The sequence below is a fragment of the Chionomys nivalis genome, chromosome 4, assembly GCF_950005125.1.
Source record: "Chionomys nivalis chromosome 4, mChiNiv1.1, whole genome shotgun sequence".
In the NCBI taxonomy this organism is placed as follows: Eukaryota; Metazoa; Chordata; class Mammalia; order Rodentia; family Cricetidae; genus Chionomys; species Chionomys nivalis.
In genome coordinates this window covers 15,565,147-15,590,702 of record NC_080089.1, presented here as the reverse complement: position 1 = coordinate 15,590,702, position 25,556 = coordinate 15,565,147, and the positions used below count along the sequence as shown (strand labels likewise).

General features: G+C 49.0%; 1 protein-coding gene across 2 annotated transcripts; it reads right to left on the bottom strand.

The window, feature by feature from the left end:
• Positions 1–1,933: 1,933 nt before the first annotated feature.
• On the bottom strand, positions 1,934–23,730 carry Vstm5 (V-set and transmembrane domain containing 5). Of its 2 annotated transcripts, none has more exons than XM_057768077.1 (4): positions 23,449–23,730; positions 5,514–5,840; positions 5,285–5,425; positions 1,934–4,862 (listed from the first exon to the last, which is right to left on the bottom strand). In XM_057768077.1, exons 1-4 carry the CDS (start codon positions 23,534–23,536, stop codon positions 4,819–4,821), a joined length of 600 nt encoding a protein of 199 aa, XP_057624060.1. In that variant the 5' UTR covers positions 23,537–23,730; the 3' UTR covers positions 1,934–4,818. The 2 variants fall into 2 exon arrangements, with proteins under 2 accessions (XP_057624060.1, XP_057624061.1); XM_057768078.1 differs by having other exon boundaries at positions 4,793–4,862; positions 5,233–5,425.
• Between the last annotated feature and the right edge of the window lie 1,826 nt (positions 23,731–25,556).

Here is a 25,556-nt window from a genome sequence, read left to right as displayed (position 1 = left end):
GCCCTCACTCTATAAATTGGAGAGCCATCAAGGGAGACACCTGACATTCACCTCATGTTTCCGTGTGCACAATGCATGCACACGTGTACAGTGCACATGCACCACACATGATAAAAATGGGAGTAGGATATTGTGTGCCTATAATCTGAGATAATAGCAGAAAGTTGGCCCAAGATTTTTATTTTTGCATGGTGTGCTGTAAGCCTTTGATCTCAGCGCTTGATAGACAGAGGCACATGGAGTTCCCGGTCATCCAGGGCTACATAGGGATGTAGTCTCAAACTACAAACTTCAAACCCTGTCTCAAAAAAAGATTTTTAAAGATTTATTTATTTATTATGTTCACAGTGTTCAGCCTCCATGTGTGCCTGCAGGCCAGCAGAGGACACCAGATCTCCTTACAGATGGTTGTGAGCCACCATGTGATTGCTGGGAATTGAACTCAGGACCTCCGGAAGAGCAGTCAGTGCTCTTAACCTCTGAGCCATCTCTCCAGCAACGCCCCCCGTCTCAAAATTTAAAAAATTAAAAATCTGTCATGAAATAAAAAGGATTTTAGTAAAGAGATATGAGATAATGCCAAGACACATCAGGAAGAGCCATAGGTAATGTGTAGAGCCGAGTTCAGTCTGACTAAACAGGCTGGGGGCTGAGATGCAGCTCGATGCCAGAGTGCTTGCCTAGCACACATGAGCGCCTAGGTTCACTCCAGATTTACAGAGAAGATGAGGGTGCAGTTGTTGAAATGTGTACTGTAGTGTATAGACGTATTTAGGTGTATGTGCGTATAGACAGCTACTGTTCCCTCTGAGGAAAATTGTCACCGTATTAGGGACTTTTATAGCCCATTGGACTTTGCAAAAGGCATTTATTATTTTTGCAATTAAAGATTCTTGAAAGGCAGGAGAAATGACTCCAGCAACTGTGTGCTCATGCAGGACTGGCAGCTGAGATGGCGGTCGTATGGAGAAGCTCACACGCGGGCACCCCACCCTCCTGTGGTGAAAGAGGATGTGGCATTGTGCTAGCAGGAGTTCTCAATTAGCTCAAGAGGCCTGATTCATGAAGCCAGCCCTGATACATGAAAGCTGGTGACAAGCTGGAGGAGTTTCCACCATGCCAGCACCCAGTAGGTTGTCAAGGCAACTGCATCTGAGACACATTCCTGGAGGCCACCCCATTACATTCTGTTCCCTGGTCATTCCTTGGCACTCCAGCCGCCACTGTCTCTGAGAGGTACGTGCTGTGCCCATGTGGCTGTTCTCTGGTACTAAAGAGCTGAAATAAAACCGCAGTTGCTGAGGCCCGCAGTGATTGTAACTGCCTGAGACGGTCTCAGACATTTCCTGAAGCAAAACCACAGTGAGGAACAGACAGTGATGTAAGGTTGCTGGGACATTTTAGCCAGGAGAGACAAGGCCGGGGGAGGACACCAGATGCTGAGAAGAATCAGCTGACAAGGTGTTCTGCAGGGCAAGTTCTGCTCCATTGAAGTAGGGTCTTAGTCTCTACCCTTTCCAGCTGGAACAAGAGCTTTAGAATCACAGGTGAACTGTTGGAAGTACACATTTCAAACTGATCTTCTGGCTACAACACAACGGTTTTGTTTTTCAAAGGTGTAAACATACGTTGCCAGTTAGGACCAACGGAAGTTCCCTTGTCATTTAAAACATGGATCTGACCCGGGCTATGCTTGACAGTTCTGTGGTGGTCAGAACCAACTGAAAACATAATCCAGAGCCTTCGACATTTTTTTAAAAAATATTATTTTATGTGTATAGGTGTGTCGGCTGTACCACATGCATGCCTGGTGCACGAGGAGGCCAGGCCTTTGCATCAGATCTTGTGGAACGGGAGTTTCAGACAGCTGTGATCTGGGAATCAAACCTGGTCTTCAGGAAGAACTCTGAACTGTCTCTCTGGCCCCAGCACTGGCCTTGTCAGGAATGTGCGCACACAAAACAACTAAGTCCTTATTTTCAGAGCTATTTATTTTCATTCATTTTTAAAACAATTTTTCACAGTCTCTGAAACAACTTATTATTTAACATTACATTGGTCATTCTCTATAATTTAATATTTTCTTTAGAAAAAAGCAAAAGAAGACAAATCTTCAGACCCTAGAGTTTAAAAAGGGAGTGGCTTTGGGAGTGCACAGGAAAGTCCCTTTCCAAATAGGGCAGCAGAGAAAATGGCTTCATGAGATTCTCCCAGGACCATGTGATTTACAGATGCTTTGTACATGGAAGGCTTCTTGGGATCCACCTCCATCTCTCTCCGGTCATGAGGCTTAAGCCCTGACTCCCAGCCAGGGGTGTCGGACACCACAAGCTTCCACAGCGGAGAAAGGCAGGCTTCTGAGAGGCATGCATGTTTTCTTGTGTTTCCTGTTCTCCAGTGGACCGTGTGGAAACTGCCCTGGTCCAGTGTCTTCTTCCACAGTCTGCTGCTAGGAAACGGGGCACGGGTGTGGACATGTGTACAGGAAGTGGCAGGGGTGAGTGCCTCTGAGTCAGGTGCACACCGGCTGCTCCTCTGCCGCTGCCTGAGCCCCCTCTAGCCTGCTGCAAGCTCCTGTCGGAACACAGCCCCGGTCCTCTAGCTCTGAGGAGAGGTATCTCAGTGGCTTCGCGGGTAACTCCCATTGTACAGAACTATCCTCCATCTTTAGGAGTTCTGCCCGCTTTCCCTCCCTCAGAGGAGGGGGCGGGAAGCATCTTGGGGCCCTCCCTTGAGTATCAAACCACCCCTCCCAACCAGTTGTATGCAGCTCTGCCCTATGGCATGTGGTCTTGTGGGGAGAGGCGAGAGCATACAGGTAGGGAGAAAAGCTTCATTGAAGCAATCCCGGGAAGTCATTGTTGCCCCCGTGCAGACTGTTGTTCTAAGGCCACCTCTGCCCTCATCCCCTCATCCCCTGCTCTGTAAGACACCTAACAAGTCCATTGGTTCCTGGGGGAACTTTGGTGGCACTCTACCTTGGTTGTTGGGACTTGAAGAGGAGAGAAAGTCAATGCTTATATCTCCTCAAGGAAAGGACTTTTAGCAACAATTCCTTACCTGCCGCATGGGAGGTAAGATATGGGCACTGGGGACACGAAAGGAGGGAGAATAAAAGGAATGTTGTAGCATATTTTATCTTTGTATGCACGGCTGCAGCCAAGGGCCTGCAATCATAGCGGAGCGAGAGCTTTAATCTGCTGTGGCTACTGAAGCGAGAAGGGGGCGTTGCCTGCTGCTGTAGCCTGGCGAATGGAGGCTCAGAAGAGACCCAAGGCCAACCAACCAACCCAGAGCTCAGTTGGAGTCCTGGTAACCCAGGTCAGTGAAAAAAATAATTTATTTTTTAAATTTTATTTATGTATATGTGTACACCATGTGCATGCATGGAGACCAGAAGAGAGCATCAGATCCCCTGGAACTGGAGTTACAGACGGTTATGAGCCACCATGTGGGCACTCGGAACAGAATCTGGGTCCTCTGCCGAGAGCAGCAAGGGCGCTTAGTGCTAAACCTTCTCTCTGGCTCCATCCCAGGGCACCTTAGAGCGCTGCTTCCCAATACAGCACTTTCCCACATAGCTTTCCAGATGCTTCAGGGATTCTCATGCTTTTCTTTCTTTTTTTAAAAATATTTTTTATTTATTATGTATACAATATTCTGTCTGTGTGTATGTCTGCAGGCCAGAAGAGGGCACAAGACCTCATTACAGATGGTTGTGAGCCACCATGTGGTTGCCGGGAATTGAACTCAGGACCTTTGGAAGAGCAGGCAATGCTCTTAACCACTGAGCCATCTCTCCAGCACTCTCATGCTTTTTTTTTTTTTTTTTTTTGGTTTTTCGAGACAGGGTTTCTCTGTGGTTTTGGAGCCTGTCCTGGAACTAGCTCTTGTAGCCCAGGCTGGTCTCGAACTCACAGAGATCCGCCTGCCTCTGCCTCCCAAGTGCTGGGATTAAAGGCGTGCGCCACCACTGCCCGGCTCTCATGCTTTTCTTAATCGCTCCGAGACGTGTAGCCTAATGGTGGCTTCTCCTCATGCCCTGTGAGGTAGGCGTGGCCACATCTTCAGCCCGGGTGTTGGTGACCGGATAGGATGAAACTGAATGAAGCCTGACCTTACAGTAGTTTCCTGTTGTACCGCCCATCCAATCCAGCTGCCTTAGTCAACACAAGTCACGTGTTCCTCACACAAAACCCAAGGTTAGGCCGCCTGATTAATTTTGTCTGAGGGAGGATGGGAACGCCATCTTCTGCTTCCCTGGTGTACTCAGTTCGGCTCCCTGAGGTGCAGCTCTCGACCTCATGAGACCGGCTCAGAGCCTCAGGCTTGCTCACAGTGTCTGCACAGTCGTGTGTGTGCAACGGAAGATGGAGACGGAGGCTGCAGCAGTTTGTGGGCAGGCACAGAGAGCACGGTCCCAATGCTGGCTGCATGAGCCTCTCTGCAGACACTCTGGCCCTGGACACAGGGACTCCTCCAGCAGGCCAGCATGGGATCAGAGCCAGCACTGCAAGCAGCTTCTGGTGCCTGCTGGTGTCGTTGGTTAAGGATCAGCCTGGCCCTGAAGCTGCAATCGAAAAGTTCCCGGCCGAAAGCCTCAGTTGATCGGTTCCTACACGCAAGTCCTAGAGCCTGCTTCCTAAAGTAAGCTGCCGCCTCAGGCTCTCCCCTCCCCCAACAGCTTTCCGATCTTGCAGTTGTCTCTGTCAGAAAAGGATGGCCAGAGGCTGCAGTGAGGATTGTCTCGGTCGGTTCCTCCAACTGGAAAATACTGTTTTTCTCTTGAGGTAGCAGTGTAATTGGGCAGAGTCTTGGCTAACACTCAACATCTTTCATTTCAAGCTCCTCAGTGGTGCTTTCTGCGAAGGAAAAGACAAGTCAAAGGGCTGGGGAGATGGTTCAGCTGGTTAAATGTGCAGTCGTAAGAACCTGAAGCCAGAGCCCCAGAACCCATGCACAAAGCCCCAATCTGTAACCCCAGTGTTGGGGCACTGGGATTTATTGGGCAGCCAGTGATCTCCAAGTCAGAGAAACTGCCTCAGAAATAAGGGGTGGAGTGTGCTTGAGGAAGACATCCAGTGTTGACTTCTGACATACACACACAGACACACACACACACCAAGAGGTTGAAAGCCTATCACACAGAGGTTTCTTAAAGAGAATGAGGTAACAGGTGCCACCTCTGGATTCAGACACATGAAGGGATCATCACAAGGCCCAGAGTGTCACCTCTGTGTTTGTGTCCCCTATGAAGGGATCGTCACAAGGCCCAGAGCGTCACCTCTGAGCTTGTGTCTCCTCTTCCTCTGGAATTTGTGCGCACACTGGTTGCAGACCCACATGAAGCTGATGAGCACCACAGCCACAGCTGCCAGCAGAGCAAAGAAGACAGCGACAAAGTGGAGGTCTTCATAGCGGATCTCTGTGGGACAGGAAGGAAGGTAAGGTCTCTGTCTACTACAAAGTTGCCCGCCTGGGCCTGTAGTTCAGGGAACCCTGGGCTCTCTTACCAGACACATGCAGCATGATCGTGCCGAACTGTCTGCTCCCCAGGTGCTCCGTGACAGTGATGATGTAGTAGCCAGAGTCCCTCACGCCCACACCAAAAAGCTGGATGGACCCATTGTCGAAGGTGCAGACTCTGTCTGTGTGGCTTTGGGAGACATTGGCTGGGGTCCCCGGCTTCCACTCCACGATCTTCTGCTCACCCCAGTTTGATGTGTACTTCCACTCGATTGTGGGTACTCCATGGCAGGAGTATTCCACCGAGAGCAGGATGTCTTCCTGGACTGTGGCATTGATGGCTGACCGGGGGATGTACAGTGACACCCCATGACCTGTAGGCACACATTTGAATCTACACTTGAATCAACTCATCAGTGTCTTGGTGAGCACCTATTGCGTGCCAGCTGAAAAGGCGCAGAGCCCCCCCCCCACCCCCAACCCAGTTCTGTTATTATATTCAGTAAGGGCTGGAATACTAGGGACCAGTGATCAGAGCAACCTGTTTCTTGTTAATGGCCAGTGCTCTGATGAGAATAAGCAAGGCTAACAGTGAGCAATAGAGGGGGATACGAAACGGCTTGGGGAGGCTGGAGAGATGGCTCAGTGGTTAAGAGCAGGTCCTGAGTTCAATTCCCAGCAACCACATGGTGGCTCACAACCATCCGTAATGAGGTCTGGTGCCCTCTTCTGGTCTGCAAACATACACACAGACAGAATATTGTATACATAATAAATAAATAAATAAATAAATAAATAAATAAATAAATAAATAAATGAAACGCCTTGGGGGGCTGGCTGGAGAGATGGCTCAGAGGTTAAGATCACTGCCTGTTCTTCCAAAGGTCCTGAGTTCAATTCCGAGCAACCACATGGTGGCTCACAACCATGTGTGATGAGATCTAGCGCCCTCTTCTGGCCTGCAGGCATACATGCAGACAGAATACTGAGAATACTGTATACATAATTAATTAATTAATTAATTAATTAATAATAAAAGAAACACCTTGGGAAGACCTGCATGAGAGAATGCCATTTGAGCTCAGACCCAGAGGACAAACAAGAGGAGGAAGCCCTGTGAGAGAAGATGTGGGGTAGACATCTTTGGCCGACATAAACAGAGGTCTGCAGCCTGTGTCCTGAGGGTGATCAGGGTGTGTTTGAAGGCGGCCAGATCACTGGAAGGCAAGGAGCACTGGGCAGAGCTTAGGATACAAAGCTAGAGACCTGAACAGGAATCTAGGCATGGCAGGATCTCAGACATCATAGGAATGGCAGGATGCCTTACACTAAATTTATGATGATGCTAATATTGGCAATGGAGACCAGCTTGGGACCTGGGGGTAAGCATGGGAAAAAGCAAGGCCACCAGGTGGTTATTACAAGAGAGAGACAGGAAGTTAAAAAGGACAGGGTGGGCCTGGAAAGATGGCTCAGCAGTTAAGGGCGCTGACTGCTCTCCCAGAGGATCAGGGTTCAAATCCCAACACGCACATGGCAGCTAACAACTGTAACTCCAAGATCTGACACACTTACACAGACTTATCTGCAGGCCAAACACCAATGCATATAAAATAAAAGTAAACAAACAAACAAACAAACAAAAGGGCCGGATGATTTAGGACCTGCAATAGGAAATACATGAGACCGAGCTTGATGATCAGCTGGTATGGGTGCAGGGTTGGACAAGGCAGCAGCATCAGCAGAGATTTCTGCTGGCTGTGTGAGGGCACAGCAAGGCCTACAATGAGTACATAGGTACTGTGTGGTACAGCGCACACCAAGCAGCAGGCCCATGCTATTGAAGCCTCCTGTATCCATCCAGTTAATCAGCGGTTAAGCCTCAGGCTCATCACGATTGAGAAGCCTGGCTGGACTCACTCTGCAGAGCTGAGGTTTACACATGGGCATCTGACTTCAACTAGAAGGCCAGTGACTGGCAGTGAAGGGGACAGAATGTGAGAGGTGCCTCCCACACACAGGAAGAGTAGAGATAGGAGAGCGAATGGCAGCCTGCCTAGTTTTGTGTCAACTTGACATAAGCTGGAGTCACCTAGGAAGAGAAAACACCCCCACCAGATCGGACAGCGAGCAAGCCTGTGGTGCATGTTCTTGACTGATCACTGATGTGGAAAGACCCAGCACAGTGTGGCTGGTGTCACCTCTGGAATGGTCCTGGAGTGTAGACGGAAGCAGACTGAGCCAACCGTGAGCCAGGAAGTTGGTGAGCAGTGTTCCTCCCTGGCCCCTCCTTCAGTTCCTGCCTCCGGGTTCCTGCTTTGAATTCCTGACCCCCGACTTTCATCAAAGGTAGGCTGAGATGCGGAAGAGGATGTGACACACCCGTCCTCCCTATGCTGCTTGTGGCCATGGTGGTTTTATCACTCCGTTTCCACCTTTTCCTGTTTAGCTTTCTCATCCTTTGGTGGCCAGCTGCACCGGATCCATGCTGTCGCCTGTAATGTTTCCGGATGCGTTCTAGTGTCTTCCGCCATTGATAATAGTACCCCACTTGTACCCATTTCCTAAGGCCTGGCTGGGTAACCAAAGCAATGCAATGAATTTCATGCTTAAAAAAATGATGGGGGGGGGCGCTGGAGAGATGGCTCATTGGGCTAAGGGACTTGTCACCAAGCCCGATGGCCTGAGCTCAGTCCCTGAGATCCATATGGCAGGAGGGAACTCATTCCTTCAAGTTGTCCATTGAGCTCCACTCATCCCCATGGAATACGTGTGCATACATGCATCCCTTTTCCACACAAAATTAATAAATAAACAGTAAAATATATATATATATATATATATATATATATGTTTTTCGAGACAGGGTTTCTCTGTGGTTTTGGAGCCTGTCCTGGAACTAGCTCTTGTAGCCCAGGCTGGTCTCGAACTCACAGAGATCCGCCTGCCTCTGCCTCCCAAGTGCTGGTATTAAAGACGTGTGCCACCACCGCCCGGCAGTAAAAATCTTAAAATGGTTATAATTTTAAGTGATTTCAAGTGGTCTAGAGTGATTCTGCCAAGAAGCAGGAAAGAAAGCGTTTACTTCTTCCTTCTATGATACAATAGGGAATAGATATTTGATTTGTCTCCACTTTCTGTCGCTCTGCTCCTAAAACCCTAGACTCTTCAAGTGACCTGAGTGACGGTGAGCCTCTGGGCATGACTGGTGGCTGGCGACCTTCAGATAGTTTCAGGACTGGTCACCAGGAAGGACAAGGAGTGACTGGAGTATTGGAACTTTAAGGCCTCTCTCCGGGGAGGGGAGGTGGCTGTTCTCCAGTGGTCTGCGCCCAGTCACTCACCACAGTCACTCAGAGAGAAGCGTTTGGAAGACCCTGAAGGACAGTGCTCGTAGAGACCTGGAGTGTCAAACACCCAGAAGCCGCAGGGCAGCTCACCCAGAGAGGGTAAAACGCTATGTGTGGTCAGCAGACTTCAAAGTTCAAACACTCACAACTAGGCTCAACTAGAAAGCCAGTGGCTGGCAGTAGTGAGGACAGAATGTGACAGGCGCCTCCCACACACAGCGGGACTAGAGAAGCCCTCCCACGCCCTCTTCCTGAGGCTGTCTTCCTCTGGTGTCCATCTGTAGGCTGTGCAAGATCCTCATGAATGGGTAGCTGTAAGGCAAGTGTCTCGATGTGTTTCATGAGCTGTTCTAGCAAATCAATGCAGTATAAAGAGTGGGGCGTGGCGATTTGTGACATGTCACACTTGTGACAGACAGTCAAAAGCATGGGGACAACCTGAGACTTCTTAAAAACAGAGCTATTTATTTTTCTTTTGAGTGTATACATTGCCTACATATATATACATGTACCATGTACATGTCTGATGCCTGCAGAGGCCACATGAGCATATCAGATCCCTTAGAACTGGAGTTAGCAATGTGAGCTGTTCTGTACTTGCTGACAATGGAACCTCTTGACAGATGAACCACCTGTACTGCCCCAACCTGGGCCTTTTGACTGGCATCTGAAGACCAGAGTAGCCTCGGGGACTGAACCATAAGGAAGTATATTACAGACACCCCGAAACGGCACCTCAGAGCAGGGGTTCTCAGACACCATCATCCACCCCTGAGATTTAGATTTTCTTAGTACATGTTAATTTATTTATGGGTGTGGCTGTGTGTGTTTGTGCAGTGTGTGCCGTGGTGCAGGCATGGAGGGCAGAGGACAACTTATGGGAGTCAGTTCTCTCCAGTGGGTCCTGAGGAGGAAGCAGATTTGTCAGTGTTGCTGGCTAGCACCTCTCCCCACCGAGCCATCTCACTATTTGCTAATGTACAGTGCATCTCCAGTTCCTTGGCTGTTCACAGAACGACCCCTTGTGTTCTGAATCCACTCGCTGCTTTGGGTCCTTACGCTGTGTTAGTCCTCTTTAATCCAGCGGGGCTTCCACACCTTAGAGGTGGCGTGAGACTTTCATGACAATATTTTAAAACGCCTTATTCTAGATTTGTTTGGAAACAAGGTAAAACCACCATAAAAATGAGGTCTTCACATTGCATCAGTCCAGAAAACAAATAATTGAAATTTGTCCCATGACTGGGGGCGCTAAGTTAGATAAAGCACCTGGGTTGTGATTGGCATGTCCCTCCTTTTCTCTAAAGAACGTACGACTACCTTGTTAGACAGCATTGGTGCATTTGGAGGTTTTGGCATCATAGGTGTGAGGTGACTACAGCTGTAAAACATGACTGTTTTTTTTTTTTTTTTTTTTTAGACAGGGTTTCTTTATATAAAAGCCCTGACTGTCCTTGAACTCGATTTGTAGACCAGGCTGGCCTCAACTCACAGAGATCCGCCTGCCTCTGCCTCCTGAGTGCTGGGATTAAAGGCGTGCGCCACCACCACCCAGTGATTTTTTAAAAAATTCTACCATTCGTCTAAATTTATTGGCTGGTTCTATTCTATTAAAAATAATAATAAGGGCTGGAGAGATGATTCAGTGGCTATGAGCACTGGTTGCTCTTTCAAAGAACCTGGGTTCAGTTCCCAGCACCCACATGGCAGCTAACAATTGTCTGAAACTCCAAAATCTGGCACGCTCACACACATACATCTATGCAAATCACCAACGCACGTAGAATAAAAATAAATAAACTATAAAAGAAAATGTTTAAAAATAATAATAAAAAGCTGTTTCTCAAGAAAGACCTGTCTCAAACAAGACAGAAAGGTCTGACCGCATACATGCAATGTGGTATGCACGCACCCCCACCCCAGTATAAAAAGCAAGCTCTTTATTTCTCAGGATGAGCTCAGTGGCCTATAATTCTAGAGTTTCAGAAACTGTGGCAAAAGCGTGGGAAATTTCAGGCCCTCCATTATGAGTCCGAAGCTGGTTAGAGCCACACAGTAAGAACTTGTCTCATATTCAGGAGGGTAGGGGTGTTCTTCCTAGTGCTCCTGTAGACTTGTGGGTTATTTTTTTTTCAAATCTACTCTGTCATACTCTGTTAGTATGTAATATGTCCTACAAGGGAGTTTACATTTGGCCAATGGGAGCTTCTTCAGGCCTGTCAAATGTCCTCTGAAATGTCCTTGCTGATCTTTTGGCACTTTCTTGAACTGATTACATTTTAACAAGGACCCCCAGGATTCAGAGCCAAAGAATGATAAACACAGATGATTCTGGTGCCAAGACAGACTAATGAGGAGATCTCTGAGGGTCGGTGGTGAGGAAATCTCTGAGGGTCGGTGGTGAGGAGATCTCTGAGGGTCGGTGGTGAGGAGATCTCGGAGGGTCGGTGGTGAGGAGATCTCTGAGGATCGGTGGTGAGATCTCTGAAATATAGTGTTAAGGAGACCACTTAGGGCCAGTGGTCTTCTTGAATCCCATGCTCCGCCGTTTCTGGTGGTCACATAGGCACCTTTGAGACAGAGGTCTGGACTAGCATTATGCACAAGTGGATTCAGCCTCTCTAGGCATAAAGACTTCCTGGCCAACATTCCCTCCGGATGAGAATTCAAAGAGCTCAGCTTCCAGCCTCTGCCAGGACTTTCCCTCAAGGACAGTGCCGTCTGCTCAAGCCTGCCGTTTCTAGTCTCAGGCTCCCTCACCCAGCCTGGAATAGTAATGAGATCACAGGAGCTGTCCAGGGTTGCACTGCTGACCACTCCCACAAACACCCTCGCCAGGCCAGTGTCGTACCGTCAGTTATCCTTTAATCGAGAACACGGGCCGAGTGCAAGGCTCCCGGAATAAATAAGAAAGCAGGTCAAATTCCAGGCTAGCCTCAGAGGGTCAGGCTCCTGCGTGCCTTCATCTTGTGCCTCCTGTAACCAACACGGTGTGGACACAGGGCGGCTGGTCAATCAATGTTTTCAGTCACCGAATACCCAAGTGACAGTAAGAGGTGTCGGTTTTTCCTCCCAGGAAAGTGCTGCTTTGTGGCTGGAAAGATTAGGCTCATTTACCAGCCAGCGTCAGGGAGGACCCAGCCTGGTATTAAGGATTTACTCTTCTTTTTCGTGTGTGTGTGTGTGTGTGTGTGTGTGTGTAGGTCAGAGGATGTAGATTCTGGAGATCAAACTCAGGTCCTCCAGTTTGCACAAATATGTTTACCTGCTGAGTTGTCTCATCAGTCCAGGATCTAGGCTTTTTGTACTTTACAAGCTGTCTGTTACTCTGTGTGTGTGTGTGTGTGTGTGTGTGTGTATGTATATATGTATGTATTTACCTATCTACCTATCATCTATCTATGTATCTACCTATTTATCCATGTACCTACCTATCTATATATGTATGTGTGTATGTATATATGTATATAGCTATCTATAATCTATCACTGATCGTGATTTTCTGCTTATTACTCATTTATCAACTATTATCATTTATGTTCTATCTATTATCATTTATATATCATCTCTCTAAATCCTATAAGTCATCTACTTACAATCATCAATCCATCTGTAACCTATCATTTGTCTATCATCCATGTCTATCAAATTTTTTTTTTTTTTTTTTTTTTTTGGTTTTTTGAGACAGGGTTTCTCTGTGGTTTTGGAGCCTGTCCTGGAACTAGCTCTTGTAGACCAGGCTGGTCTCGAACTCACAGAGATCCGCCTGCCTCTGCCTCCCAAGTGCTGGGATTAAAGGCGTGCGCCACCACCGCCCAGCTCATGTCTATCAATTTATCCCCTATCATCTGTCAATCTATTTATCCTCTATCTACCATCTATTTGTTTATCTATCTGTCTATCCTCTATCATCTAATTTTAATTTATCAATTATATATCCACCTATACCATCTCTCAATTTATTTATCATCTATCTACCCATTATATATCAATCTATCTATCATCTATCAATCAATCTAGCAATCTATTCACTTGTTATGTGAGGTGGAGGTGGTTATGTGGCCCTGGCTGTCCTGGAATGTGCTTTATACACCTCCTTGAACTTGCAGTGATCCTTTTTCCTCTAAGTGCTGTGGTTACAGGTTTGAAGACCCGTGCCAAGCTTTTACATTGAGTCACTTTTAATTATTTATTTTAGGTTGTTTGTTTGGTTAGTTTTGCTTTTTCAAGACAGGGTTTCTTTGTGTAACAACCCTGGCTGTTCAGGAACTTGCTCTGTAACCTGGCACTCATAGAGATCCATCTGCCCTGTCTCCTGAGTGTTGGGATTAAAGGCATGTGCCACCACTGCCCAACACTGTTTGTTTTTTGAGGCAAGGTTTCATGTAGTCCAGGCTGGCCTTAGATTTTTTGATCCTTCTGCCTGGGAGTTATTGATAAGTGCTGCTACACTCAGCTTTTTCTTTTCAAAAGGCCGAGAAACATTTTTTTTTTCCATTTAAAACGAGAATCAACAGGCACACAGCCAGTCGCTGGTAAAGGTGGGGTTTTATTGCAGCTTTGCCTGGCTCATGACTATCTTATCCACCATCTCTTTATCTTCCTTTCCGGTGCCTCTGACCTCAGATATGAGTAGTGATTACTGCAATATTAGAGAGCTATCTGGTGACAAATTTGCATCCTGACCTCCGCAGCCTGTGTGTTTGGTAGGGTTATTGGCAGGCTAGTGTGCTGGGAGACCACTAGCCCCTTCCGGAGCCTGAGGGGTCATCATTTTGAGTATTTTAGCACCCAGCACGGGGCCGGGCACCTTCCTGGAGCTCGTGCACTCTGAAGACGAGTAAATGGCGGCATGCAGGCCCTTCTGGTCAAACTGTTACCCATTTAGGGAGGCTAGGAAGAGAGTGTGAGTTGAGTTGGCAAGAGGACCCCTTTTTCATCTCCAGGCCCACCAACAGACAAACGTCTAGGAGGAGAAATGACAGAGGCTTAAGCAGCAGCTAAAGTTTAATATTCTGGCCAGAGTCTGCCACTCCTGACCAGGCAAAGCTACAACTTGGAAGACACCTTTGTGTGAAGGCAACCAAATACTGGCTGGTCATTTTAGCTGCCAAGAATTATGGCAATGGCTGACATGCTCACCCAGTTTATGGGTCCTCTTGATAGTTACTGACTGGTTACACAGAAACCAAAATTCAGCTCACCCTGCAGGAGTCCCTACCAACTCACTAACCTTGAAAAGTCACCCCAAACTCTGTGGGTAGAGATAGGTTGTCAGGCTGCCCCCTTCACCATGATTCAGAATTCATACCCCATCTCACACACAAAATTCACTCTAGAAGAGCGAACCACTATTGCCTATGAATGGCTTCCCAGTGCACCAGACCCAGATCATAGTCCAAGGAAGCCAAGGGCCGGAAGTTCAGTGACTCCGCCATTATCAGATTGGCAGAGATAAAGACCTTTGATAACATTATGTTGTTAGGGGTGTGTATAGAAGGTCTACTCAAGCATCACCGTTGATTGTAAGTGGGTGGAAGCCGGACTGGAAAACCCCTCCCGTCACTAGGCTCCTCTTAACTGGGCAGAAGTCGAACTGGGAAGCCCGTCCTGTCACTGGGCTCCTCTCGACTGGATGAAAACCGGACTGGGAATCCCGTCCTGCCCCGTCACTGGGCTCCTCTCAGCTGGGCGGAAGCCGAACTGGGAAGCCCGCCCCGTCACTGGGCTCCTCTCAGCTGGGCGGAAGCCGAACTGGGAAGCCCGTCCTGCCCCGTCACTGGGCTCCTCTCAGGGCACCTTTCACTGCTACGCTTCTCACAGCCTGTGTGTCCTTACTTGTGTGGCTACTAAACACCTCTCCCCTTTAGATTGTAACTTAGCCGGCTTGGTCTATGTTGCACCCCAAGAATCCTGCAGGGCACCTGGAACATGAATGGGAATTCCTGAATCTTCCCTTAATGGGTTATGCAGCTGGCCTGCAGGTATGGGGTACAGAATGCAGAACTAGGTCAAACGGGAACAAGGTTGAAGCTCAAGCTCTGGTGGGAACCTAGCTCTGGTGGGAACCTCAGGACCCAGTTTACCTCCCCTAGAGTGTCTAAAATCATCAATAACTCCTGTGTTTAACAGTGCATGTAGGCATGTATGCCCCTGCTCCCAAGGCTCCCACTGAGCCCAGAACCTTATAGGGTTCTTAACAGTTCTTGCAGATGGCAGCCATAAATGGAGACAAACCCAAGAAATTCCATTAGCCAATCAAGGCCTTCAAAGAGACAGAGGTGGGTTCCAATACCAGCCTACTCTTTACTGTTGTGACTCTGGCCTCATGGCTCACCGATGGGCTAGGCCTTTGTTCCTCTTCTGTAACGGTGATTGATGTAATAGCCATAGCTACTTCATAGGTCTGGAGTGTTAGAAGGAATCAAAGCAAAGTTGCAAATGCCAAACCTGGCCCAGGACCCCAGCCTTCCAGTAAGTACAGAGTAATTGGTAGGCGTGGAAGCAGGCAGTCCTACCTAGAAGGACGCCAGCAGGAAGACACTTGCTGTGCCCCTCACACGGATGCAAACATACCAGGATATCCACCCCCCTTTTGAGATAGAGTCTCCTTATGCTGATCCAGCTGATCTGGAAGCCACAGAGATCCCCCTGCTTCTATTGAGATTAAAGGCACATACCACCATGCCCAGCAAAAACTCCAGAATTTTTAAAATAAAGAAAATAGACAAACATCTGCTCCTGACGCTGATGAGGACACAGAGTGTCCTTGCCAGGGACACGACAGGGAGGGAAGCAGGGAAGAGGACAAAGGGAGCATGACCGCAGCCGAGGAAGACAGGGTTTGCAGACAGTGCAGAAGACCCCAGCGTGGGATCTAGCTTGACATGACTGCAACCATCTTGGTTACAACCCCATCCTGCCCATCAGCTCACAATGGCATAAGTGTGAAGCCTAACAGAACAAACAAAGCTGTTAAGACAGTCAGCTTTTAAGCACGCATCTCTGGGCTCTGACACCCAGGTAATTCTTGACTGACTGACATCTCAGTTTCATAGTTTGCTTTTCTTCTTTTGTGAGAAAGCCCATGTAAGTTAAACGGGCCTTCGGCCTCCTTTGTCTCTTCCCACACCTGCTTTTTTGAGGCAGGATCTCATGTAGCCCAGGTTATCCTTGGAATCACTGTATAGGCGAAAATGACCCTAACTTAAACTCCATTTCCTCCTGCCTCTACCTCTCTGCTGCAGAGATTATAGTCAGATACCACCATGTTCTCTTCCTCCTGTGTTGGAGGTTGAACCCAGGGATTTGTATATGCTGGCCAGGCACCCTACAAACTCCACAACATCAGCTTGTCTTTGTCTAGCTTAGCATATAAACTCCTACCTCCCACCTCTGGGCTCCACCGTGTTGTAGGAACCTACACTTTCTGAGACTCAGGAAGTTGTGTTCTGTGCCGCAGTCTTGGCTTTTGCTTTTAGCTTGGTCTGTAGGTACGTTGCCCCTTTGGCCGCTGGTTCTTGCACACTGCATTTTGGGGAAGTATTCGGTTGTTTTGGCTGCATGTACCCTAAAGGTGTGAGTTTACAAAATCCCTTTACCTCCCTCAGTTGCTTCCCCGTCTAAGGATCTTTCTGGGTTGGCAGTCAACACGTCAAAGGAAACCACCTGCAGGGAAGAGAAGTGGTCCACCAGCAATAATTAACTTCAGGGGCTCGGGGCTGCTTTGCCTTTCGTCCAGGTCTTCTCTGATTCTATCCACAACACTCACATGGCATGGGTGTTAAGCTCATTCTCTGGTTGGTTAAGAAATGTTCCCAGACTCCACCGAGACTAGTTTGCCGATGTGGGACAGAAAGTGACCGTAGATCTGACCAGGACAGGTGGGAGTCACGGGCTGCACTGAAGATGCTTTCCCAGACTTGTGTCCTACTTGGGGCTCCACCTTCTTATCTGCCTGTTAGAGTTTAAATAGACGACAGCATCCTCCTGTCCTGTCTTCTACTGTGATCTTTAGAGACCGTGTCTTTACAGAGGCCACTAAGTTAAAACGGGGCCCTCTGGGTGAGCTCAGCTGGCCTAGATGCAATTGACTTGGTGTCTTTTCAAAAAGAACTTGGACCCAGAGAGGCAGCATCATGGGCCGGAAGGTGAAGGCGGAGATGTGGTGGGATGTGCAGAAGCCAAGGAACCCCAGAGACTGCCAGCAGCCAGAAGAAGCCGGGAGAGGCCCGGAGGAGAATTCTTCATAGCCCACCTGCACCTCATCTTTGAGTCCATTCAGAGGTTTCGCTGTGGGAAAGCAGTGCCTCTGTGGCTTTTGTCTCCAGGACTCAGGGTCATGGGGGTATTTAGTTTACAAAGTGCAAATGCCTTGACTCTGGAAGGCCTCAATGCTGGTTCCAACTTTCTTTTCCACCTCCATCTCCCATGATTCCACTTCACCCCCAACTCTAGTCACCCCAACTATGAGCCACTCCCCAGTGGCCATAACCTTAGTTCATCTGACCCTCTCCCTGGCCTCAGGGTCATTCTCTCTCTTCAAAGACTGTCTTAATATCATATGTTGCCTGCCGGGCTTGTTCGCAGGGCTACTGAACTGAACTGAACTTTGGCCCGGTTGTATTGGGAGCAGTGTCTGGCACATCAGGCCACGCCTGCGGCAGCCTTTTCCAGGTACAGGTATGAGGAGCTGACCTTTCCCCTGCCACCTAGGAATGAAAGCAAGTCAGCCACGCACACAAACTGGGGACTACTTATCAACCAGAAAGTATGGGACTGCCCTGCAGACCCCCAAAGCTGTAATTCTGCCAGCTCACTTTGTTCAATGAGAAAATGAAGCCTCCCTGGTTTCAGGCCCTGGCACTCTATCTGTGACTTTCAATAACTCCCCTAATATTCCTTATACCCTGAAAGATATGTTCTCTCAATACCTTCGTCTCAAGCTTCTGTGTCTAACTCACCTAACACGAAGGAAAAAAGTTCTAGCTCAAAACTATCTATGAACTCTCATCATAAAACATGTCAAAGGGCTGGATGATGGGGAAAGGCAGGGGAAGATGGGGATTCTGTTTGGGGCCTTGGCTTGAGCCTAGGGCAGGGACCTTATTAATATAAGGTTTCCGTAGAGGAGGGCAGATAAACAGAGCTGCACGTTAGGCCCCTACCAGTGCTTGGTGTCCAGGGCGTTATCTCCCTCCTTCTCTAGTACTAGAGTTTATCCCAACATCTTCCACCCGAATCCATGACTTTCCCAGGCTCCACTTCTTACCTGGCAGGGTGTTGAGCAGAAGAGGAAGTGGATGTGGGCTCAGTGGGAACTGGGCTGGTGGCAGGTCTCAGGCTCCCTGGACTTGGCTCCCCCCCAGGGAAGCAGCATCAAGAAAGGAACGCATGGGCATTGCTGCTCAGTTACAGCAGCTGTTCTGACAGAGGGCTATCGGCAAGTGACTTTTCACCATGACGGATTTACTGGGGGGGGAGTACCAAACAGCCCTGTAGGTCACAGAAGACTGACACGCAGGACCGTAAAGTTCAGTATAGCTAAAAAATGATCCCCTCTTCACTGGCCTAGGGAAGCTTTCTCTGTTCATCTACTCATTTAGTCTTTAAGACTTCCTCTTTAAGACAGGCCTCCCTACTCCAAGCCGAGCCCCAACCTCATTGCCCAGTGCTAGTGATGTAATTCACCCTCTTGGGATTAAACTTTCCCAGGAGACCCCTCAGAACCTCTAGCCCCTGATGGCCAGTCACCATAAGTGCTCAAGAATGTCTAAGACCAACAAGACCAAAGCCAAGTAGCCTTGTTCCCTTCCCTAAGCCCTGTAGGAAAGTCTTTGTAAGTCTGTGTGGATGAAACCATACAGGAAGCAAGACTCTAAGACATGATAGCGGGTATTTTCAGAAAGGAAGGTAGGAGACTTAGGGACACTTCTAAGCCAGTTCCTCCCCTAGGACCAGACTAATCGAAATTGTCTATGAGAGACATGATTTGCCAGACCACACTTTAGCTGGAGAAGCTCAAAGGCAGAACCACACAGTCTGGTCTCTGCCCTCGGCGATGCTGGTTTTATTGGTCTGGGGTAGGGGATAGGTACCTGTCTATCTTTTGGAAAATTACTTATTTGTTTTATTGAATCTTGTGTGTGTGAATGTTTTACTTTCATGTATGTATATGCATCCTATGTGTATGGCGGTAAGAAGAGGCCATGGGAATTCCTTAAAACTGGAGTTACAGGTGGTTATGAGCCACTATGAAGGTTCTGGGAACGGAACCTCTGGAAGAGAAGCCAGTGCTCTTAATTACTGAGCCATTCTAGTCCCCCACCCCCAGGTTTTTCCTTTGTTTGTTTTTGTTTTTTTGCACTGGCCTTTCTAAGTTCTAATGGGCAGCACTGTTTGGAACACTGAGCTTCCTTACTCACCGCCTTGCCCTGTGAACTCTGGCCTTACGAGGCTGGGACTCCACTAAACCTCTGAGGCTTCTCTCTGCCGTCTAGGGATTCTTCAGAGCAGGGATTCTCTGGGTCAGCATGGGGCAGGCTTGAACTACCCCTATGGTGTCCCTCAGCAGGCAGAGGGCCCGCATGCATTCTCAACAGGCTGGACAAGTGGACCAGAAATGTTCTTTCTGATGCGTTTTGTCATCTCCCATGTTCGGAGGGTTGATTGATGTCTAGCAGATGAGGCAATCATTTATGAGAAAGCCACTTTGAAACTCTGAACTTGGTAATCTCCCTCTTTCTATTCCTGTTCTAGCTATCCATGTAAACTCAGGTGCACACTACAGAACTGTGGGCCACACACATACCTACCTCATGGTGACATCAGAGGCATCTTGGTTTCTGTGAGCACCCCCTAAGATGTTCTCATTACACCCAGATCAGCTGATAATGCAAGTCTCAGGATGTATCCCCATCTTCATGGCATAAGTGTGCTCTCCACCCCTAATCCCAGTTTCCAGGAGGAAGGTGCAGGACCAGGACATCTGTGGCTCTTGGTGAGGGAGGACTCTCACCCTGGCCTTCAGACTGTCACTATCCTTCTATGCCCTGACATAATAGCGAAAATAGAGAGAAGGCAGATTCTCATTTTTCCTAAGTTTGTGACAACACATGAAGTCTGCACCTTCCATTTCTGGTCTCCAGACTCATTCTGGAATTAGTTAACTCTGAAGTCTTACTTAAGTGCTGTCTAAGGAAGATGTGGGTGCGCTGCCAGGGACAGCTCATCCTGAGCAAGGTCCTTTCTACCTGTGCACTGGGAACTACAGAAGCTACATGTTCCAAAATGCATTGATGTGACCACCACTTGACAGGGTAGAGATTATCTTTCCATTAGGAAGAAACCAAAGGGAGGACAGGAGCCATGGGATTTGAGCTTAGTAAGATACACTGTAAGGCCAGAGAGTTTCTTTGGTTAGATGCTCTGCCTTCATGCATGCTAAGGTGACCCCAGGCATGCTAAGGTGACCCCTGATGTTCCTCCAGGTAGCCTGGAAGAACAATGTCTCCTTCTCTCTCATTTGTACCAAGGCAACCTGACAATCTCTTTATCAGTACTGCCTACTTTTCTGTTTGGAAGAACATGTCTACAGCTGCATAGCTCCATGGTCAGCCGAGCTGGACCTAAGACGCCCACATTCTTCCTTTATTCTGTCCTGGCCCCTTCAGTTCGGACTGGGGTGGCTGATGCGTACCTAGGTTCACAGATATACTTACCACACCCCTGCTGTTCTGCTCCTGATATTCCTTTGTTATCATCATTATGTTTTTATAGTATTGTCAGGTTACAGCCACATCTTTAAGATCTGACTTTTTTTTGTTTGTTTGTTTTTGATATGGTATCACTATGTAGTCTTAATAGGCCTCATACTGTAGACCAGGCTAGCCTTGAACACCTGCGTGCTGGGATCAATGGTACGTACCATCGCATTCAGCTCAATTCATTTCCCCCCTGTGGATTTGCTATAAGCAGCTAGGAAGAACCAAACCCCTTCTCCGACGTTTTGCTTAGAAATCTCCTCAGCGAAATAACCAACTGCATCGCTGGCAACTTCTCCTTTCCACAAAGCACTGACACGTGAAGACGACTCAGTCTGGACGTCTGCTACTTTACACGGATTCTCTCTCCATAGTCCAGCAAGACTCCTTATCTCTCTGTGAGACCGGACCAGAACTTCCCTTCCAACCTATAGTACGCTCCTCAAGACCTCTCCAGTCTGCACCCAGTAACTGCCCACTCCTCCATGCAATTGCTCTAGTTTGGGCTGTTGTAAGAGTCTGGACCGAATGATTGAGACAACAGGCACTTATTTCCTCCCCTCAGTTTTGGAGGGTGGGAAGCACAAGTTCCAGGGGATTTAATGCAGTCGTATTTTATCTAAAAACTATTTTGCCTTTCCTTACTTGGGTGTATGTTATCCATATGGGTGCACGTGTGTCATGGCGTGTGTGGCCTTCACAGGACAACCTATGAGAGAAGTTATCCCTTTTCACCTTGGGGATCCCAGGGTCAAACTCAGGTCGCCAAGACTGGTGAAGAGTGTTTTCCCTGCTGAGCATCTCCCTGGTCTAGCAACTAACTTGCTCCCTGTATTCTCACCAACACAAGAAGAGTTCTGATCTCTCATTGGTAAGAATGTGAACCTCACCACAGGAGTCCCAAACTCACTGCAAGGGCCCTGCCTCCAAATAACATCACATCAGAACTTTCAACCGGAGGATTCAGGGGTCTGTATTTAATCCATAACAACACCATTTACAGAGAAAAGGCTTCCGAATACAGGCATTCTGTGTGTCTGCGGCATGTTTTCACACAGGCTTTGTGGAATGAAGATTCATTCTCTCATTTTTAACAATGTTGTTTCTTTTTTTCTTTCTTTCATTTTTTTTCTTTTCGAGCACTGCTAGGTGCCAAGCACAGGGCCTTGCTCATGTTAAAAAAGAGCTGTACCATTGGGCTCTGTCCCTGCCCTGCACCGAAGGATGCAGGGAACTGGGGCGAAGAGGGTAAGGTCACCCCACATCACTAGTGTTGGCTGCAGCTCAGGCCTTCCCCAAGCAGGCCCCCATCCCCTCATTTTAAAAGAGTAGGTCCTGGCTATTACTGAACAGACACTAGGGACTGATCGGAAGGGACAGTGCTGGCCCTCCTGACGCTCACAGCTGTGCAGAGTACAGCCACCAGGTGATGCAAGCGTTCACCTGGTCTCCTGTGTTCCCTCTGTCAACGCTGTCATGGCGGCTCCTACCCAGCTGCTAGGTTCCCGTTAAGAGTGGATTCCTTTGCATAGAGAGTTCTGTTTTCCCAAATCTGAGTTCATAGTGTTCCAGGAAGGCAGCACCTACCTCCTCCAAAGGCCACTTCAAAGGAAGATCTGTTAACCACGATGCTGCCTGTATCTACTGTGCCCTGCTTGCTTCCTGCAGGGAAAAGACAGATCCGGACGCTCACCCCTGAACATCACAGGCATATGCACCAAGAACAAGAATGGAGCCTGGAAGCGTGTGACAACGGGAAAGGTGGTTGTTAAGAGTCCCCTTTGCTGAGCTGGGCGGTGGTGGCGCACGCCTTTAATCCCAATACTCGGGAGGCAGAGGCAGGCGGATCTCTGTGAGTTCGAAGCCATCCTGGTCTACAAGAGCTAGTTCCAGGACAGGAACCAAAAAGCTACAGAGAAACCCTGTCTAAAAAGAGTCCCCTTTGCTAGACTTAAAAGCTGCTATGTTCTGTTCCCTAGCTGCAGGAGCAACAGCCCCATCCCATTCTCGCTGGCTCTTGCAAATACCAGTGCTGTTCTCCAGGAAAAGGCTAGAGGCTCAGTGTGTGCCCTGACTTCACTACACACTAGGTAGGCAGTCCCTTCCCCTGTTCAGTTTCAGCACGCATAGAACACAGAGAAAAGTGGCTCTGATTTTATATGGTTTTTCTGAGGACTAAACCATTAGGAAGCTTGTAGATCCCTGGGATCTGTGAACAAACGGGCTTGATAAGGGCCAGCTCTCCCTCCTAGCTCTTTCAACGCCAGTGGCTCCTCTGGCCCTCTCTAGACCTCTGTTGACTGATCTGTAAGATGGGAATGGTAATAATGACAGTCCTTGAACAAGAAAGTAAAAATGCAGTGTAATCGGTCGTGTCTATAGATGATGATGGACGTGTGCAACATTCTGACTCACGGGTGATTCCAGGGATTCTAGCGCTGGCTCGCCTCACGCTCCAGTGAGCCTCCGACCCCTTTACCTGAGCCCCAGGCTATCTGGAACTTAAGGGAGGCGCTTAGACCCAGGAAACTCACAGACGGTGTCTAATACCAGTCTGGTGATGAGCGAGTGGGCGACCTGGGGATTTGCAATCTGGTTATTTCCAGGAAGAAAATAGAAATTTCTGGCCAGGAGCAAACGAGTTATCTCCAGGCCGGCTTCCTGCTCTGATAACCGCAGCGGCAGCGGCCCAGGGCACCAAGAGAGCCTTAGCTCGGCCTAGGACTCTGCAGCCGCGCCCCGCCCGCTCGGAGGCGGCGAAGTGACCCTAGTCCGTATCCCTTAGCCCTCCCGGCCAGCACCCGAAGGATCGCCCCTTCCAGCGATGTTGTTCCCACTCGCCAAGGCGCTCCCACCTGCGAGGTACTTACTCTGCAGACAGCGGGCGGCGGCCACCCAGAGCGCGAGCAGCCCCAGCGGGATGCCGCGGGTCCTCCTCCAGCACCACGGCGGCCTCATGAACGGACAGCGGGCTATACTGGCCCCGCATGGGCCTCCGGGAGGCGGCTGGGCCGACTGCTCGTCCTCGGCGCCCCGCAGTGCGCCAGCCTGGCCTCCCTAGCCTCAGCTCCGCTGCTGCTCGGCACGTCCCAGCTCCTGCAGCTGCTCCAGCGCCAGAGGTAGATGACCAGGTTGCACTCTGGTTGAACCAGTTCCCCGGAGAGAGGGAAGAAAGGAGGAAGGGGAAAGGGAGGGAGAAGTGAGAGAAGGAAGGACTATGAATATGGAAAGATATGGGATAATGGGAAGGCACGCACTCTGAGGCACTAATGGCAAATAATGAGCAACTTCCTGAGAGTCACACCCACTGTATCAATTCAAGGTTCAGTGCAGGAGGGTTGCTGGGAGAGAGCGCTAGTGCCGTCGCCCAAGGACGAAAGAGACAACCTGAAGACTTCATGGGCAAGGGGGAGATTTTTCGAAAAATCAAGTGACAGCCTGGGGTGTGAGGAAGGGGCGACAGCTGGGGAAACTAGGCTGGCTCTGTGTGGAGCATATGGACAGCAATGCCAGTCATCCATGCAGCCGTCCAGCCGGGAAAGGGCTTGGAAAGCTGCTGACTGCGCGGGGCCCGGCACAGGCTGGCATTTTGGTCCCTCACAGGACAGTGGTGGAATGATACAGAGCACTGAGCTACTAGGGAAACAACCACACTGATCTGAAAAGCCCGGAGAGGTGGCCCACACCTGTAACCCCAGCATTCCGGAAGCCGCAGGAGTAACTGGGTACTTTAGGAACCCTAGCAGCAGTAGAACCTGGAAACAAAGACCTACTGCGATATAGTCGGCCTGGTCCTGGTAAAACGAAGAACGAGCAGGCTGCAGGGCCTCCAAGGGGGGTGTGCCGCTCTGTGAAAGCTACAGAAGACGGGGAGATACTGACCCAAGCTAGGTGCGGTCAGAACTACTTCCCTTGCAGCCACGGGACAGCAGGTCGAACAAGCAGCAGCGATTCTTAAAAGGGCAGTGTGCTTGGGTGTCTCTAGAAAAAGCTTTTGCTTCCTTGGTAGAAGGGATAGAAAAGGCTAAGGACTGGAGTATTCTTTTCTGAAAAGAGGAAGAGGCTCACTAAGCATGAGCAACTTGTAAGATCCAGGGTGCCAGGGTAGGCACATGGCACTTGGATTGTATCAGCAGTCATAATTTCCAGGGGAGAAAAGACTCCTCCGTGGAGCTACCAGCAAGTCGTGCAAAAACTCCAGGGGTTCAGCTGGGGAGGGCTTTTCTGGAACCCATGCAACCGACCCTTGCTAATGGAAGCAATGTTAGTGAACTCCTTGGCTCTCCAACCAGGAATTGGAATCCTTTCTTTTTGATCTGTGGAGAATAGAAGTATTCTCTCCAGGAAAAGTCACACAGTTTCTGCCTTGAAAAATGTTCTTTTTCCCTAGATATATGGCCCCTGTCATACTTCATGACGGTTCAAGTGAGGACAAACCTCTCTAAGTAAGGATAGAGAAACAGAAAGACAGGAAGTACCCAGAAGGCCTTGGCATGTGGCTCGCCCTCCCAGGAGACCATGGCATGTAGCTCGCCCTCCCAGAAGGCCCTGGCATGTAGCTCGCCCTCCCAGGAGGCAGTGGCATGTGGCTCACCTTCCCAGGAGGCAGTGACATGTGGCTCACCCTCGGGGCTCCTTGCTAATTCCACATCATGCCAGTCCCTTTCCTCATTGCTGTGACAAAGGAACACAATGGAGAAAGGTTGAGTTTGGCTCGGTTTCAGGGTGCAGTCCTCTGCGGCAGGGACCATGGTGACAGGAATCTGAGGAAACCATTGTGCTGCATCTGCAGTCAAGACTCGGAGAGGGACAAATGCCGTAGCTCCGCTTGCTTTCCCCTTTACATCCAGTTCAGGATCCTGGCCCTGGGATGGAGCCACTCAAAGTTAAGGCGAGTCTTCCCACGCCCCAATAACTGAATCTGGATAAGCTCTTACAGGTGTGCCAAATGGCTCTGTAGGCAATTCTAGAACCATAG